The 17,110-nt window shown below is 50.9% G+C and overlaps 7 protein-coding genes across 7 annotated transcripts; 5 read left to right on the top strand and 2 right to left on the bottom strand.

Moving 5' to 3' along the window:
* Positions 1-703: 703 nt before the first annotated feature.
* Positions 704-2,329, top strand: N7517_005704 (putative pyruvate dehydrogenase complex, dihydrolipoamide acetyltransferase component; the record flags this gene model as incomplete). The annotated part of the gene is made up of 4 exons (XM_056723434.1): positions 704-813; positions 872-921; positions 981-1,204; positions 1,262-2,329. 4 exons carry the CDS (start codon positions 704-706, stop codon positions 2,327-2,329), a joined length of 1,452 nt encoding a protein of 483 aa, XP_056579684.1.
* Positions 2,330-2,831: 502 nt separating this feature from the next.
* On the top strand, positions 2,832-3,487 carry N7517_005703 (uncharacterized protein; the record flags this gene model as incomplete). Its single annotated transcript, XM_056723433.1, has 4 exons — positions 2,832-2,882; positions 2,932-2,933; positions 2,988-3,398; positions 3,454-3,487. 4 exons carry the CDS (start codon positions 2,832-2,834, stop codon positions 3,485-3,487), a joined length of 498 nt encoding a protein of 165 aa, XP_056579683.1.
* A 541-nt stretch (positions 3,488-4,028) lies between these two features.
* Positions 4,029-4,913, top strand: N7517_005702 (golgi SNAP receptor complex member 2 family protein; the record flags this gene model as incomplete). Its single annotated transcript, XM_056723432.1, has 4 exons — positions 4,029-4,031; positions 4,079-4,178; positions 4,234-4,415; positions 4,470-4,913. The coding sequence occupies 4 exons, from the start codon at positions 4,029-4,031 to the stop codon at positions 4,911-4,913; spliced, it is 729 nt and encodes a 242-aa protein (XP_056579682.1).
* An 819-nt stretch (positions 4,914-5,732) lies between these two features.
* N7517_005701 (malate dehydrogenase) lies at positions 5,733-6,922 on the top strand (the record flags this gene model as incomplete). Its single annotated transcript, XM_056723431.1, has 4 exons — positions 5,733-5,798; positions 5,847-5,964; positions 6,016-6,260; positions 6,329-6,922. The coding sequence occupies 4 exons, from the start codon at positions 5,733-5,735 to the stop codon at positions 6,920-6,922; spliced, it is 1,023 nt and encodes a 340-aa protein (XP_056579681.1).
* Positions 6,923-7,284: 362 nt separating this feature from the next.
* Positions 7,285-10,110, bottom strand: N7517_005700 (ATP-binding protein; the record flags this gene model as incomplete). The annotated part of the gene is made up of 3 exons (XM_056723430.1): positions 7,285-7,443; positions 7,499-9,420; positions 9,477-10,110. The coding sequence occupies 3 exons, from the start codon at positions 10,108-10,110 to the stop codon at positions 7,285-7,287; spliced, it is 2,715 nt and encodes a 904-aa protein (XP_056579680.1).
* Positions 10,111-11,156: 1,046 nt separating this feature from the next.
* Positions 11,157-13,826, top strand: N7517_005699 (uncharacterized protein; the record flags this gene model as incomplete). The annotated part of the gene is made up of 3 exons (XM_056723429.1): positions 11,157-11,327; positions 11,383-13,542; positions 13,638-13,826. 3 exons carry the CDS (start codon positions 11,157-11,159, stop codon positions 13,824-13,826), a joined length of 2,520 nt encoding a protein of 839 aa, XP_056579679.1.
* A 419-nt stretch (positions 13,827-14,245) lies between these two features.
* N7517_005698 (uncharacterized protein) lies at positions 14,246-16,756 on the bottom strand (the record flags this gene model as incomplete). The annotated part of the gene is made up of 1 exon (XM_056723428.1): positions 14,246-16,756. One exon carries the CDS (start codon positions 16,754-16,756, stop codon positions 14,246-14,248), a length of 2,511 nt encoding a protein of 836 aa, XP_056579678.1.
* Between the last annotated feature and the right edge of the window lie 354 nt (positions 16,757-17,110).

Here is a 17,110-nt window from a genome sequence, read left to right as displayed (position 1 = left end):
GAGACTCCGGGCGGAGTGATCTAATTAGATCAAAAACATTGAACGAGCAAACGTGGGGAAGCTCGAAACAATCGCAATGACATGTAAGGACGGGGGCTGCGTGTCTTCTCCGAATCGGGACTAATGCATGCTTACCTCAGCCCAGGATTGGCCGCCCTGGGATGTCAGGAGCCCCTGGACATTCTTGAGTTCTCACCGGCTTTTTTGCCAGGCAGAATATATCTTGTCTGGTTCTGTAAACCTGTATCATCTTACATACATATGTATTTTGTACCTTTTATGATAGTAAATTTTGGAATATTGCAAGTTAAAATAATCTCTTTATCATGAGAAATTGCCTTCAAGTGGGTACATATGTACCTCTTAGAACTAGCTTGTTTTCAAATAATTTCCAATGTCCTTTTTAGGTGTATACTTAAGGCGGTGAGCAAACCATTGGCTCCCAATTCACAATACCAGCCAGCTTGAGACTGTAAATTACAGCACGTGACTATATCGGAAGAGGCCGCTGCCGCTCCTCTCACCGGGAGCCACAGGTAGCTCAACAGAAAAGTTCGTGATTTAGAGGCATCTCCTTCCACCCCAACCTTATCCATTCTTGGCCCTTCACGTTTTCTCTGTGCCGGGCTCTTTTTATTCTTTCATCTCAGCGTTAAGGGTCTTTATTTCTTTTTTCTTATAATCGCAACAAGTCTCAGGCACCATGGTTGCGTCAGCTATCCGGATGCGCACCCCGAGCGCCATGTTCATGTCCAGAGGTGCCGCCGCTATGCGCCGGCCCCAGGTCTCCTCCAAGCTTCAGGAGGTGATTCAGTATGTTTCAATAATATCAATTGTGATTGCGAGTTGATACTAATGATATTTCCACTAGGAACCAAGTGCCTGCGCTCTCTGCCCTTTCCCGCTTCTATGCCTCCAAGTGTATGACAATTGATTCATCCCTTTGTCCCACACACCAATTCTAATATGTCTGCCCATAGCTTTCCCTCCCCACACACTCATCAGCATGCCGGCCCTTTCGCCGACAATGACCGCCGGAAACATCGGCGTGTGGCAGAAGAAGGCCGGAGATGTCCTCCAGCCCGGTGATGTTCTGGTAGAGATTGAAACCGACAAGGCACAGATGGACTTTGAGTTCCAGGACGAGGGTGTTCTGGCCAAGGTCCTGAAGGAGAGCGGCGATAAGGATATCGCTGTTGGCTCGGTAAGAAATTTCCCGGTTCCTCTCGGCGGGGATTGATCAATCTAACTTGCCTTATAGCCCATTGCCGTCCTTGTTGAGGAAGGTGCCGATGTCTCTGCCTTCGAGTCTTTCACCCTGGCCGATGCCGGTGGTGACAAGCCTTCCTCCACTGAGAAGAAGGAGGAGCCTAAGAGCGCTGAGCCCTCCACCCCGGCCCCAGCTGAGGAGGCCCCCGCCGCCCAAGAGCCCGAGACTTCGGACGAGAAGCTCCAGCCCAGTCTTGACCGTGAGCCCACCATCAGCCCCGCCGCTAAGGTCTTGGCCCTCGAGAAGGGTGTGTCCATCAAGGGCCTTAAGGGTACCGGTCGTGGTGGTGTCATCACCAAGGAGGACGTTGAGAAGGCCAAGCCCGCCGCTGCTGCCTCCGGCGAGGCTTCCTTCGAGGAGATCCCCGTCAGCTCGATGCGCAAGACCATTGCCAACCGTCTGAAGCAGTCCATGGCCGAGAACCCCCACTACTTCGTCTCCACCACTCTCTCGGTTACCAAGCTTCTGAAGCTCCGCCAGGCCCTGAACGCTTCCGCTGAGGGTCAGTACAAGCTTTCCGTCAACGACTTCTTGGTCAAGGCCTGCGCCGTTGCCCTTCTGAAGGTCCCCCAGGTGAACTCCAGCTGGCGCGAGGAGAACGGCCAGGCCGTTATCCGTCAGCACAACACCGCTGATATCAGCGTCGCTGTGTCTACCCCCTCCGGTCTGATCACCCCCGTCGTCAAGAACGTTCAGGGACTCGGACTCTCCAGCATCTCCAAGCAGATCAAGGACCTTGGCAAGCGTGCTCGCGAGAACAAGCTTAAGCCCGAGGAGTACCAGGGTGGTACCTTCACCATCTCCAACATGGGTATGAACGCTGCTGTCGAGCGCTTCACCGCTGTCATCAACCCCCCGCAGGCCGGTATCCTGGCTGTTGGCACCACCCGCAAGGTCGCTATCCCCGTCGAGACCGAGGAGGGCACCGTTACCGAGTGGGATGATCAGATCGTTGTGACTGGTAGCTTCGACCACAAGGTGGTTGATGGCGCCGTTGGTGGTGAATGGATCAAGGAGCTGAAGAAGGTCGTCGAGAACCCTCTGGAGCTTCTGCTGTAAATAGCGAAGCCCTCTCGTTCTGACTTATCTGTAATCTGTATTAAAACACCTTGCCTCCCCCATTAGACCATTACATAGGTCCCATTTGTTTTTGATCTCTTTAGCAGCTTTAAATCCTCTCAATGGAATTTTCTTCATTTTTACGTTATGAAGTTGGACTATAACGTAAGTGGCTAAGGAGCCCAGGGGTCCGAGGTCAAGTACATTTCCCATCTTTTGCAGTTTGAAAGTATTTATTCTAGCAGAATCTCCTAGAATATCATCTATCTATATCTACTATGTTGTAGTATAATATGAGGTCAACATGCTTACGGAAATTAAGTGTGGGCCCAGATCAATGCCAGGTCAATGATGTCATAATCCCCGGCTTCCTTGGTATAAATCCTTCCTTTTCCCCTCGAAACTTTCTTCACCACAAACGTTTCTGGTATTTATCCCTTCCTCTTTTTTCTTCTTCTGGGTATTAACACATTATCAAGAATCATTCCCTTCTAATAACAACATGTCTTACGCCGATGCAGCTGCCAAGGGCCCCAAGCAGTCCCCCGAGGATGTAAGTATTCAAGCTTCTATATCTAAATTGCAGCACTAACAATGAATAGGCGTGAGTTTTCTATAGTATCAACTATTCCCCTCACACAACTAACATAAACTCCAGTCGCGCTCCCCCTATGGGTGGAGTCTACCACGATGAATCCGAGAGCACGGCCTCGTTGATCGACGTTGATGGCCCCCATGTGCAGACTGTGGAGTCCGATTTCCTCGAGAACGATGTGAAAACCACCACTCAGGCGGAGCGGATAGAGCGCGAAGCCGATGAGGAGGAGAAGCGTGAGAATGAGGAGAAGAAGAAGAAGGCCAAGACCCACAAGGTGAAGAGCAGTGGCATCTGTGAAAACAGCTGCAACCCTGTCTTCATTGCCAACGCCGCTATCGCAACTGTGGTCGGTGCAGGCCTCGGCTTCGGCGCCTACAAGCAACACGCGCGGGGCAACCTCTCCTGGGAACTGGTCGGACTCTCTGCCGGTGCTGTTGGAATCTTTGGTGCCGTGGACTACTTGGTCAGCAAGTAAGTACTGCAGACATCTTTAGACTGAGTATGGTCATGCTAATCCATTGTCTAGGTGGTTCTTGCAGAACAAGTTCCCCCCCAAATAGATGTACGGCGTTTCATCTCTTATTTTTGGTGCCTAATTGCTTTGTGTCTTGATATACCATCCCACCTCTTCTGTGGTTTTGCATTATGTTCATTTGGCGAAAATGGAGTCGGATCGGATTGACTGTACCAGTACCTTAACGACGATATCATTTTCCTTGAAGTTCTAGCAATTGTAACACTCATGATAGATGAAGTCAAGTGTAGTCTGTCAGAAATTAGAAATTATGACCTATAGATACTTAAAACTTGAGATAACTTGCAGAATCTAAAAATATCCCAAGGGCTTGCAGATGTACTATCGCATGCAGTTTACAGTGTACCTGAAGGCGGTGAACTACGTCAGAATGGGCCCAAACAAGACCATCTGGCCTCCGGTTGGATCAGTTGATGTCCACCTTGGTGTTTGTGGAAATAAAGTCACTAGCTCAGGAGCTTCTTATCTCATCCTTATACTGCTATCAGTCCCAGTGCTCCATCTTCCACGACTAGCGGGTGTACAAGCAATCCAAGTGTCCAATCTATACCGTTCGCATTGACAACATGGTATATTGCAGTTCCCCGCGATGGGTTTACACAGCTGACATGAACAGAACTCGCTATTTAACTCTGCTTTAAAGCAATCGTCGTCCATCCGCCGTGATCTGGACACCTTCTCGCAGTCACCAACCACTTCCTCGCCCGCGTTGCAAGGTGCGCTCCTATCACCGACTGTTTGCAACCCAATATATTGACTTGAAGCTCCTAGGCCAGCTTGCAGCCTCCTTAGCATCACTTTCCCGCACCGTCGATGACTACTCGGCGCTTTCCAAGAAGGAACTGATTCCCGAGAAACAACAAAAGGCATTCGACCGCATCAAGAACTTCCGAAGTGAGCTCACAGACTACCGCACACAATTTGATCGACTCCGCAAAGAACGTGAGGATGCAGTATGTGCCCATCAATTCTTTCCCTGAGTACTTCCAATACTGACCCAGTACCAGCAATCGGTTGCCAACCACAATGAACTCTTAGGCCGTCGCCCACACCACGCCGCGACACCAGAGAATCCCTATGCGCAATCTTCACTCCCACAGAGCAAATCAGCCTTTGCACCCTCATCCTCAGGTCTTGGCTTTGGCGCTAGCCCAGCAGACTACAACCGCGAAACCACCGCGCTGCATGAGCAGTCCTTCTTCTCCAATACACACAACCAACTCGATGATTTCCTGGACCGAGGCAGGGCGGTTCTCGCTGACCTCGGGCAGCAGCGTGAAGTACTCAAGGGTACTCAGCGGCGACTATACAGCGTTGCGAACACGCTCGGTGTGAGCGGCGATACAATCCGGATGGTGGAGCGGCGGGCGCGTCAGGATAAATGGATTTTCTGGGGTGGAGTGGTGGTTTTCTTCTTGTTCTGCTGGGCAGTGCTGCACTTCTTGCGATAAGAGTATATCACTTTGTGTTGGTCTCCACCTGGGGTATATTTGGGAGCTGGCGAGGGTTCTCTGGGTTTACCTGGGTAGGCCGTTGTCTTGTATCTTGTATTTGGTTCATCAGCGTCGGCGTTTGGTCTTTGCAATTGATGTTCTTATTGCCAATCAAGTGTCTATGTTTATTTGGGGGTGTCTGGTATTTGTAAATGTATATATATATATATATATGTGTGTGTGGTTCATCAGCTATTATTTTCTGAAATACAGCACGGTTCTAAGATTTAGTGAGGGAGCCATTGTTAATCACAAGCTACTGACTACCTAAATATACAATGTAGGCATTGGGTGAAATTGGAACTTTCGGCGTATGTTCAACAAGAATACGAGGATGTTCGTATACTACCTAGTCACACCTTCAATTATATATAAGCCGGTCCCTTCTCCAAGGCATTGAGGTTCCGGTCAAGACTTCCTGGATATCTTTCAAGTACTAAAGCAATTTGTAATTATTTAGTACTTTTGGCACATGAATATAATTACCTAGCTGGGTAAGATGTTGCGATGGCACATGTAGAAGTACATCCGAGAATAGTAGTATTGAGATATTATTCAGATCTTGACCCTAGTTAGAAAGACATTGTTATTCCATCTACTTTCGTAATTAATGTAATCAAAGAGAAAACTAGATCATTCCCTCCGAGAAAGATACATAGCAACCTCAGCCGAGCACCGGCAGCTCGGGAGCACGGAAACTGTTGTGGAGCCAGGCCAATCTCTTTCACCGAATCTCTCCTTCTCCTTCTTCTTCCCTTTCCAACCACACCATCAATCATGTTTGCCGCTCGTCGTACTGTCAACCTCTTCCAGAAGCGTGCCTTCTCGGCCTCCGCTATCAATGTGCGTGACAGATATCTCTCTATCGTCAATTAAGCTAACTCCCCCCAGGCCTCCAAGGTCGCCGTTCTCGGTGCTGCCGGTGGTATTGGCCAGCCTCTCTCGCTGCTGCTGAAGCTCAACCCCCGTGTTTCTGAGCTCGCTCTCTACGATATCCGCGGTGGACCCGGTATGATGATAGTTTCGACTGTAACACAATTCAATTACTGACTTAATTTAGGTGTCGCTGCTGATTTGAGCCACATCAACACCAACAGCACCGTTACTGGTTACACCCCCGATGCTTCCGGTCTCCGTGACTGCCTTACTGGCGCCGAGATCATCCTCATCCCCGCCGGTGTTCCCCGCAAGCCCGGTATGACCCGTGATGACCTCTTCAACACCAATGCCTCCATCGTCCGCGACCTTGCTAAGGCCGCCGCTGAGGCTGCCCCCAAGGCCCACGTCCTGGTCATTGCCAACCCCGTAAGTCGCAATAATCATCTATAATGATCTCACAAATTAAAGATACCCTACTAACCGTCCATCAAAAGGTCAACTCCACCGTCCCCATCGTCGCCGAGGTCTACAAGGCCCGCAACGTCTACGACCCCAAGCGTCTCTTCGGTGTCACCACCCTTGACGTCGTCCGTGCCTCGCGCTTCATCTCGCAGGTCCAGAGCACCGACCCCTCCGGCGAGGCTGTCCCCGTCGTTGGTGGCCACTCCGGTGTGACCATCGTCCCCCTGCTTTCGCAGTCCAACCACTCCTCCATCGCCGGCGAGGCCCGCGATGCCCTTGTCAACCGTATCCAGTTCGGTGGTGACGAGGTTGTCAAGGCTAAGGACGGTGCCGGTTCCGCCACCCTCTCCATGGCCATGGCCGGTGCCCGCTTCGCTGAGTCTCTTCTCCGCGCCGCCCAGGGCGAGAAGGGTGTCATCGAGCCCACCTTCGTCGACTCCCCTCTCTACAAGGACCAGGGTATCGACTTCTTCGCTTCCCGCGTCGAGCTCGGCCCCAGCGGTGTTGAGAAGATCAACTCCGTTGGCGAGATCAACGAGTACGAGCAGGGTCTCCTCGATGCCTGCCTGGCTGACCTGAAGAAGAACATCCAGAAGGGTGTTGACTTCGTCAAGGCCAACCCTTGAAAAGTTCCATGTACAACCATCCATATCTCGTCGTGACTTTTGTTTCTGTAATAATGAAAGTGTATGACAATGTTCTTTACTAGATCGATGATCCATCCTAATCCATAAATCGGTCTACACTATGATCTTCACTTGTAACTTGATCATATTCAACTCGTATCATGTATTGAAACTACCCAAGCTCATTCGCTCCATGTCCGCAATGCAAAAAGACGCAACATAATACTTTGTACCTAAGATAAACCGAAAACAGCAAGCAAACACGAAAAGTAACATGAAAGGAAAAGCAAATAGCGAGCTCAATACCAGATCTGCACCAACCTTCATACCAAGCACCGAGATGATCGGAAATTATCAATAAATCAAGTATAGCTTCGCATGGCGTCCAGATATCCTGTTCCACCACGCAGGTCTTGATCGAACGTCTCGGCCACCTCTAGCACGCGTTTGATATGCTCCATGGAGAGAGGCGCGCTCTCGTTGACAGCCAGGGCTTGTGCGGTGCGGACGGAGTTTTTGATCTGATGGTGGGTTAGTCATGAGGCCAGAAGGGGAGTGTAGAGATAGTAAACATACCTGCCGTCCATTTAGCGTGTGCCTGGAAAGCATATCGTAATCCTCCTCGGAGAAAGATGCAATATGCACACCCTCAATAGCGCGCACGCGCTCTAAGAACATCTTCCAAATACTCCTCTTCGCCTTGGAAGTAAGATCACCATAGCGCAAAGCGACATGGATACGCGACTGGAAGGCATCGTCAAAGGTCTCAACACGGTTGGTAGTCAGGAACAGAATACCCTGGAAGTACTCCAACAGACGGAGGAAGATGCTGACAAGGGCATTGCGGTGGATATCGTGGATAGTGCGCTTCTCCAGGAAGACATCTGCCTCGTCGAGGAGGAGCACCGCGCCCCAGGAGTGGGCGATATCCAGAATCTTGTTCAGTTCGGCCTCAAGAGTCCGCGAGTCAGTACCCAGTTCACCGGCGCTGACCATATATAACGGGCGACGGAGTAACTCGGCAATACCCTCTGCTGTCAGGGTCTTACCCGTTCCGGGCGGACCATGCAGCACGGCAACGAGACCCTTACCCTTGCCCTGGATGACATCGTCGATGTTCTGCGCGGCGTGGAAGGTATGCGACTCGACGAGGGCCTTGACAATGGACTTTTGGTTCGCCGGGAGAACAAGCGAGCCAAAGGCTTCCTTATCCCACTCGATATCACTGATACCGGAGATAGTGAACTCGAGCCAGAGCTTCTCACTGAAAGCAAAGCCCAGAACGACAGGAGAAGCAACAAGCAGCTCCTCCTCGGTGAACTCACGCTCCTTGGTATCAGCAGCGGCACCTTCAATCCGATCCATCTTCTCCTTCTGAATCTCAGCGCCGTTCTCGTCGACTTCAACCTCCACGACGCGCGTGCATCCATCCGTATCCTCAACGACCTTGTACATCGTCCGTGGGGTATCAGAGGAGCCGCCATGATCAGAGTCCGAGTCTGATCCACCACAGCAGCAGCCATCGCTATCGTTACCCTCATCACCGCTGATCCCAAGATCTTCGGGATCGATGAGATCCGGGTCCTTGGGACGGACAGTGGAGATGGGATAGTTAGGGTTGATGCGACGGTGGATAGCCGGGTCGATCATGACGCGACCATTGATATTGACCTTGATGATGAGAGAGCGCTTTTTCTTGTAGAAGGCCATACCTTTGTGGAAGCGGTAGTTCATACCACGGAGGGCGACGAAGCGTTTGCCTCGTTCGATGAGACGGGCACGCAGAGCCTCGGCATCGCGGTGGTACTTCAGCGGGTAGCAGGCGAGACTGGTGATCTTGCGAGCGCCCTTGAAGGAGTCGACTTCAGCGGACATAGTGCCGAAGCCGTAGTCCTTGCCGTCGTACTCCAGGTAGCGACCATCAACACTGTACCACTGACCCTTCATGAAGGAGGACTCTTTGACGGCGTACTCGATTTTGAAAGCACGTGGTTCATCTGAGCTGCCGTAGGTTGGAGTGTAAGCGATGGTGTTGGGCTTGTACAGGGCCCACAACAGATCAAAGGTGATAGTGTTGGCCTCAAGCAGCGGGTAGAGAGTTTTCTTGATGTCTGCGTAGTCGGTATCAAGGTATTTGACGAGAACCTTCAGATGGGAAGCTTTGGTGGCAGCAATCTTGCGGGCCTTTTTCTTCTTCTCGCTGCGTGATTGCTTCTTCAGTTCCTTCATGTACTGCCTTGTTTCCTCCAGATACAGGAACAGCATGTTGGGATCGACGACGGCGGGTTCCTGGACGAGACTGACACCCTTGACGCCATCCATGATCTTGGAGAGAGCATCGCGGAGGGGTTTGCTCTTGATATCGACGACAGTCTCGAGGTACTTGTTCTCCCAGTTGAACTTGCGGCGGATGTTGAAGATGTACTGGTCCCATTCGTCGGCATCAGGGTCATCCACGGTTTCAGTGAGCTTGTACTTGTGGATGGTGGTATCCCATACTGCAACAAGTTAGCAAGGAAAACTCCAAACATGCGATTTGCGAAGAGAAACTTACATTGATCTACACGCTTATAGGCGACCTTGGAAGCGGGCTTCTTCTTCTTCGACCGCTTCTCGCGGCGAGTTTCGCCCACAGGATCACTCGCGGCCGAATCATCAGCAGCCAGTTCACGCAGCTTCTTAGCTCGTTTTTTGCTAAGCTTGAGCTTGGTGACTAATTTCCGCAAGGCCTTGTCATCTATCTCGTCCTCGGAGTCCGTAGAAGGCTCCGAATCTGACTCAGAGGAAGTATCGGATTCCGAATCGGACGACTCGGCCTTGCGCGACCGTTGCTTCTTCTTCTTGCGACGTTTCTTATCCTTGAGCGCACGTCTCGCACGCGCCTTTCGTAGCCGATGTCGCTTGCGCCTCTCGGTATCGGATTCGCTGTCTGTGGAATCGGATTCTTCCTCAGAGTCGGCATCGCTGTCGGATTCTGAAGAAGAAGACTCAGAGGAGCTATCACTTTCATCCTTTTTCTTATTCTTCTTTTTGTGTTTTTTGCACGATTTGGGGGCAGGGGTAGGGGTAGTATCTGGTGCGGGGGCAGCGTCCTTGACTTCTTTGACTTCTGTAGGTTGGGCAGAGCCGTTCAGATTCTCTGGAGCAACTTCATCTTTAGCCTCAGCTGGAGTAGAAGTGGGATCCATGGCTCAGTGTAAGCTGTGAGCTGTAAGCTGCAGGATGCGGCTGAAGACGTAAGCCGGGGATGAGGGGGAAGAGAATTGGAGAAGGTTGGAGAGTTGGAGATTTCACAGGGAATAGAACAGATTAAATAGTAAAAATAAAGAAAGGAGAAAAGGAGAAGATAAAATGCAAAGAAGAAAGAGAATGGCACTGTGGGTGAGACGCATTTTATGTGAAAGGAGACGCATCACGATGCGCAGGCTACGCAGGCTGCAGCCCTGAAGCCAATCAGTCGACCCCACGAATCTATGTGCTGGTCAAATATTATTGTAAATATACGGTGTACTTATTATTAAACTGCCCAGTCTTGGGGCCTAAATGTCTTGTATCTTGTAGCCCTAAGTTCTAACCAATCCGCTGTTCATATTAAGCGCCAAGGTTGAACAGATACATTAATCTTCTTTGAAAGTAGAACAGTTCTAGTATGGAACAGTTGGTCTGATAATGTTCTACTCTTCTATTCAATGAATATCCCTGTATCACCTCACAGTATAAAGAAGATGTCTTAGCATGGAATGAAACTGATCTTCAATGTTCAAATCAGAGTCAAGGTCTATATCAAGTTAAATGTAGTATAGTAATGGTCTGACTATCCTAATACGGGTTGAGGCCAAATATAGAGGCCAAGAATGGTCTAATATAAAGGTCACTAGACTTGAGAGGCATCAAAGAACTTTACCCATACTATATATGACTTGTTCATACATCTATACGTTTCTCCAACGTGTGAGGTGAATATGGAGATCTCAACTCTAAGATATATAGAGAGCTATGGGAGCTGTACACTGTAAAGGTAGTAGAGATACCGTAAGGATGATGTAGAAAGTATAGAAGTACATTTGTTTAGGAGCGTCGAAGGAAAATGGGCATGCCCTTTCTTAGGGCTAGAAGATTCACGAATAAGCGCCATGAAGTTGAGATTACATCGTCAATTAAGTGTATTATCTCGCTAGATCTATACTATAAAAAAGAAGTAAACAATAACAATCTAGCCTCGTCGCCTCCCACAATGGATCACACCACTAGGGACCTTTTCCCTGCCTTGGTCATTCAATTGTCAAGAGAACAAAGTGGCACACCCTCAATTCAGGAATCGAATGAGTCCTTGGAGGCACGTGAGGCACGTGAATATGAGAGCCCTATACCCGCTGGGGTTGTTCACCCAGTCGCGTCTGTACATGTGAGTGCTGATTTGATTGTTTTTGTTTGACTATATTTCTTATACCTTTCCTTAGTTAACTGACGGAGATAACGGACCTGCTTCGCCTGTGCCCAATCAGCAGATCCCATCTGGTTCGGAGTACGAGGCTTCGAGTTCTCCTCCTTCTCCAAAGTCACCCCGGCCGATCATCCGTTCTCATCGCATTACTGATCAGGCTCCAAGCACGCCTGTTAGACCAACTCGAGTTCGATATTTCCTTGGAGAGAATTCTCAGAAGTCCCTACCTGCGGCGAGTCCCACTGGCCCTTCTGGGAATACTGCTTCTTCTGTCACAACTCGCAATCGCCAGAATACTGATACAGATTCCGCAAATGCAAAGGGACGTCCAAAGAACGTGACTCCAATTACCACTCCTGGGCTCAAAATCGTTGTCAAGAAACCTTACGACGCCACCCTGGACTCCAGAACCGATTCGAAGTCTGCAAATACAAAGGGACGCCCAAAGGACGTGAATCCCGTTACCAACACTACCACTCCTAGGCTAAAACTTGTTCTCAAGAGACCTCGGAAGGCCACCCCAGACTCGAGGACAGCTTCAGATTTTACGAATGCAAACAACCCCCCCAACAACGCGACTCCAAATGCCCCTCGTAGAATAAGATTGGTTATCAACAAGAAACCTCGTCAGTCCATCATGGGCTCCAATCCCCCTACTGTTCCACTTGACCCCGTCAGCAACGAGTATCCTTCGTCCTCCGCCAACCCCGGAGATCAGCCATCCAACATCGACTCTGATCAGCTGAAACCTACTGCAAATACATCTGTTGAGTCTTCTTTCGTCCCTGGGTCCCATATGGATCCTCCTAAGTCTAGTACTTTTAGCACATCTCATAGGTCTTCCTCTGAACACGACGAGGCATCCTCTAGTATCAACCCTACTTCAGAGCTCCCCACCACCAGCGCATCTCCCAGGTCTCGTTCAAGCTCTGGCGAAGCTCCGTTTGGCTACAGTGGTTACCGGTCTCCTCTTCGGGATTACGTCTTTTCTACTCCCCCAGACCCTTCAACGGATCCTCCAAGGGATCCCGAACCGGATCCTTCAATGGATCACTCAACGGCCCCTAATATGGACCCTTATCAGCCATATCATCCAGCGGTAATGTCAGGTATTACCCCGTTTGAAGACCCAAATGTCCTCCCATCCACATTCATGTACCCCGACGAGACCCCCAACAACAACTGGACCACCGACCCCATGGGTGTCTACACCCCCGAGGAGTTTGAACGCATCATAGCGTCTGAGCAGGAGGTCCTGCGTGAAATGTCCGATCCCCATGCCGATCCACCGCATGTGTATGCCTGGGAAGAACAGCAACGTATGAGATCTCTTGCTCCGGATGTTCTCGCTGCTGAGATGAAAGCTGCCATTGATGAGATAGAAGCTGCAAATGCTGGAGATGAGAGCCTACAGCCTGGATATTGGAATTCTATCGGTCCCCCACAGCCTTATCCCACTGAACCTGATGCACCTGAGTCTTCTCTCACTCAGCACCCTCCAGCTCGACTTGAGTCTGATGAACCCGCTCGTACTGAATCCTCTTCTGCTCAAGATATCTCTCCTGACCCCAGGGAAATGTCCGAGGTCCCAAGTCAGACCTTGCAGTCAGTGGAGGAAACATACCAAGCCTCAGCGGTGAAGCATGCCCGACACAGTTCACCCAAGACGAAGAGCTCGATCCCAGACCTATCAACCACGGCTTCAGCAAGAACTTCAATCTCGGTCCAGCGCCGCAGCACCTCATCCACGGTCAAGACCACGAGCCCTCCGTCTACGTCAACCTCAACACGCCGCCGTTCTAAGAACCAGCCTGTGACGCCTGCTCCTGCCTCGACATCACCCCGTCGTAGTTCCAGAATCAACAAGGCCGAGCTAGCTACTCCAGAGGCTCCAATCACCGTCTCCCCACGCCGCCTGCGCAGCTCCGACGTCAATCCCAGCTCCAGCACAAAGAAGTTCGGCAAGGGCAACGCAACCCCAGACTCATGGGAGACAGCACCTATCGCAGACAAGATGTTGTCCCAGATGAAGGAGACGACAACGATGTCGTGGGTGAGGATCACTACAGCATGGAACGATAACCGAGCAGCCGAGGACGACCTCATGACATGGCGAGCACTGAGTAAGCGATGGGCACGGATTAAAGAAAAGATTGGTGTTTGGCCCGGGTTCGACGTATGTATTCACTCTACCCTTTGATGACCTCAATCCCGGATACCTATTGGGGATAGAGAGTTGTTTTCCTGATCCAATTACTGACTTTCGAACAGCACGTTCTTCTGGATAACTTGCGTGAGTTCGATTCAGAACTGGACAACGATGGCTTTGTGCAGGTTGCCGAGTTTGTTTCGGCTGAGCTTGGCTGGGAGATTCCCGCCGAGGTTTGCCAGGGTCGATACGAATTCCTCAAGAGCTCTGGCAAGCTCAATTTGAAGGGCAAGGGCAAGGCTCGAAAGTAAGCCGCTTGCTCTTGGGTATTTGAGATGTACGGCGAGGTGAGACGTCATTCTTCTGGTGAATATGGATATGGACATCTACGATTTCTCCCAGTGGCTAGTTGGCCGGTCACTGGGTGCCATGTATGACGATTAACCGTCGGATTTACTGTTGGATTTGACTTCACATTTAAGTCAAAGGACAAAAAAATGGGAAAAGGACAAAATCGGCCAAAAAAAAAGTTACCTTTATCTAGCAAATCCAAAAAAAAATTTGTAAGATTCATACAACTTCCTACAAAGTAGAATAGTATAGATATAAAATTGGTTGACAATGCCCGAGAAAGGATAACAATTCCTTTAAAAACTAGAAACGCCCCTTTATTGCCAAAGTACCCAGCCGGCCATCATACAATCATAACGAGTAGGAAAAAAACACAAAGTTAGAGAACACTCAGTTCTCGTCGACCACCACTACGCATACTCAGGCCAGGTCCCGGAATATTGGAACTCCATTCCGACGAGGACGAGTCACCCCGGCCCCGGGATCCACCTGTACTAGTACTAGCACCGATACTGATGCCAGCCGTGGTCAGGGAATCCATATCATCGATAACAGGAGGACCGCCCACCATCACAGGCCGGATCTTGGCGCCGACGAAACCACGACGATCACGGCCGGTGCGGCCACGACCGAGCCAGTTGTGTTTGAGAGCTTTGCTAAGAACATCCATCCGCTCCTGGGCAGGATCGTCGGTTTGCACGCTGGCCAGGACGCTGATGCATTGCAACATGCGGCCGACGGTCTCTGTGATTATATGAGAGGAGTCGGTGGATGTGCCGCGGTGGATGATGGTGGGTCGATTGTTGGAGATTGAAGGAGATGCGATGGACTGGAAGAAGGGGTCTGCATTCGAAGATGTGTTCGAGGCGGCGCGGCTGCGAGAGTCACTGGTTGATGGACGTGGATGGTTGGCCAAGGCACTCATGCCATCGGATGAATAACTATCGGCGATGGTGCTGAGCAGCGTAGATGACTGCGAGTTGAAGCTACCTAAGCCAGCATCGAGCGAGGCTGCAGTGCCAGGACGGCCTCCAGCGCCGGTACTCTTAGTTGTGACGCTGAGCGTTGGGAATCCGGAGTTGATAGAGTCTAGGCTGAGACGGGAGAAGGTTGCTTTGAGGGCATCATAGCGATTCATGATGATGCAGTCACGGAAGGCAATCAAGACTAGACTTCGCACATCAAGCGTGCCACCAACAGGCAGTGCACCCCAGAATTCACCGGCTTCTCGGCTAGTCATCAACGATCCACAGCCCTTGAACTCAAGATCCAAGGGGAGAAACACAGCCTGGATGAAGGGCAGGATCGTGCCCAACACCAGCAGCCACACTTGAACCAGATGCGGGACCAGCTTTTCATCTGGGAGGCCAGCCAGTGAGCTGTGATTCAAAGTCGCAAACCCAGTGTGTAGGAGTTCTTGCAGGTCTATTACAATAGACGCAGGGGCTCTCTTGAGGACACAACGCTGCAGATGAACAAGCACCAGCTTGTTGAGATCTTCAATAGCAATGCGCACATCCTCACCATCGAAGATGACCAGCAGCTTCGCCTTAAGGAAGTCCCACGCATCCTCGGGGGTCATATTATTCAACCCAAACCCTTGCAAGGTCTCCCGGAGGATAGACTCGGGGAATGTCCCCGAACTGCCAACCGAAGACGGGCCTGGGAAACCACCGGGTGTCGTGGGCGCGCCAGCATTATTAGCCAGCCATTCCAACTGCTCCGACTCAGCGAGCGCCTTCTCCTCCTTTTTCTTCTCCCGCAGTGCTCGACCGCCATGTAGGAGATCCAACCCACTGACCGACTTGCCAAATGTCGCTCCAGGAGCTGGAGACGCAGGTGTAAAGGAGTATAAAGATTGTGGGGCATTTGGGTCTGCCGGACGAGAATTACTCGAAGCCGATGATAGAGGGAGGTTGAAGTGGTCTTCGACACGGTCTTTTAATTTGAGTTTTTGCCTCGACAGGAAATGATGCTTGTGCTTGTCCTTATCCTTGTCCTTTTCCTTCTCTGGAAGCGGCGGACGATCTGCGGGGACGACTGTGCTCACAGAGGCATTCGACAGATTGTACATCGACGAGTTGTTTGAGGATAAATCGGTCAGGTTTGTAGTCGAGCCGCTGACCATGCGCGATAACCCACTGATCTTGCTCGGGGAGGGAAGAGCACGGTCTTTGCCCAGATCTTTATGACTGCTGATTCCGATATGTTTTGGCTTTGAGAAGAGCTTCTTCTTCTTTTGTTTCTCGGGCTGTATCTCTACCGGTGTAGCACTAGCTCGCGGGAAGACCACATTCGCAGCTGTCGTAGCCACGTTCCCTGATGGTAGAGGCGGTTGGGGGGAGGGTTGATTGACACGCAACGGGGGAGGCATGAGAGGAGGCGAGTCGCTTCCACTGCGCCTAGGACGAGGGCCATCCTCTATCGGGGTCATAGCACCTTGTTGCCTTTTCGTCTGCTGCATGGCTGCTTGGGCGGCGATACGGGAGGCTGACACGGTAGGGACCTGGTCGGAGGTTGTCGGCAGGGATGGCTCAAAGAAGCCCTGTGAGTGATGCCGTGATCGGTGCCGGGGTAACTCGATAGAGGGACCCCGGACGGAGGGCTTTCGCCCTGTTGGGTTCGGCATAGGGTGATGAGGTGAAGTGGCGGAGCGTGGTTGTGGAGGGAAGTAACTCCCCGGGGGAAGTTGAGTATTGATCGGAGTGATAGGAGCGGCGGAAACGGTGGTCACATTAGAAGAGGCGTCACTACCGGAGGATCCGGGGCGAACCAATTCGTCTTCATCGGAGTCGTCGTCTTCGTCATCAGACGGAGGTCGGGGGTATCGAGGGGCAGGAGGTACTCGCTGACGCCCAGGCGAGTTGGGGGATCGGAAGGTAGAATTCATAACGAACAATCCATGCTCTCTCTTTTAAGCGAGGTATCTTTTAGGCACGAAGTTTTTTTTTTCCTTACAACGTTACCAAAGCCACAGGCAAGTCGCCGATCCCTTCCTCTGTAACCTCTATCTGGCAGAATCTCAGATCTACAATGCGGAGACTTGGTGATCACAGAGTTTATAGCTCTGCGATTTATATAGATCATTTTACTACTTTATGTCGTTCGCAGTAGTCTATCTGGCATGTTTTTTTTTTCCTCCTTTCCTTTCCATCATTTCCACAACTTTTTATTACATTCAGCCCTGGGGGAGGGGGGGGGGCCTTCAGACTAGGTCATCCCGTCCTAGAACCCAACAGAGATT

The sequence above is a fragment of the Penicillium concentricum genome (assembly GCF_028827145.1).
Source record: "Penicillium concentricum strain IBT 3081 chromosome Unknown utg000002l_segment0_segment0, whole genome shotgun sequence".
Lineage (NCBI taxonomy): Eukaryota > Fungi > Ascomycota > Eurotiomycetes > Eurotiales > Aspergillaceae > Penicillium > Penicillium concentricum.
The sequence above is the reverse complement of the archived record's forward strand: the minus strand, read 5'-3'. Positions and strand labels throughout refer to the sequence as shown.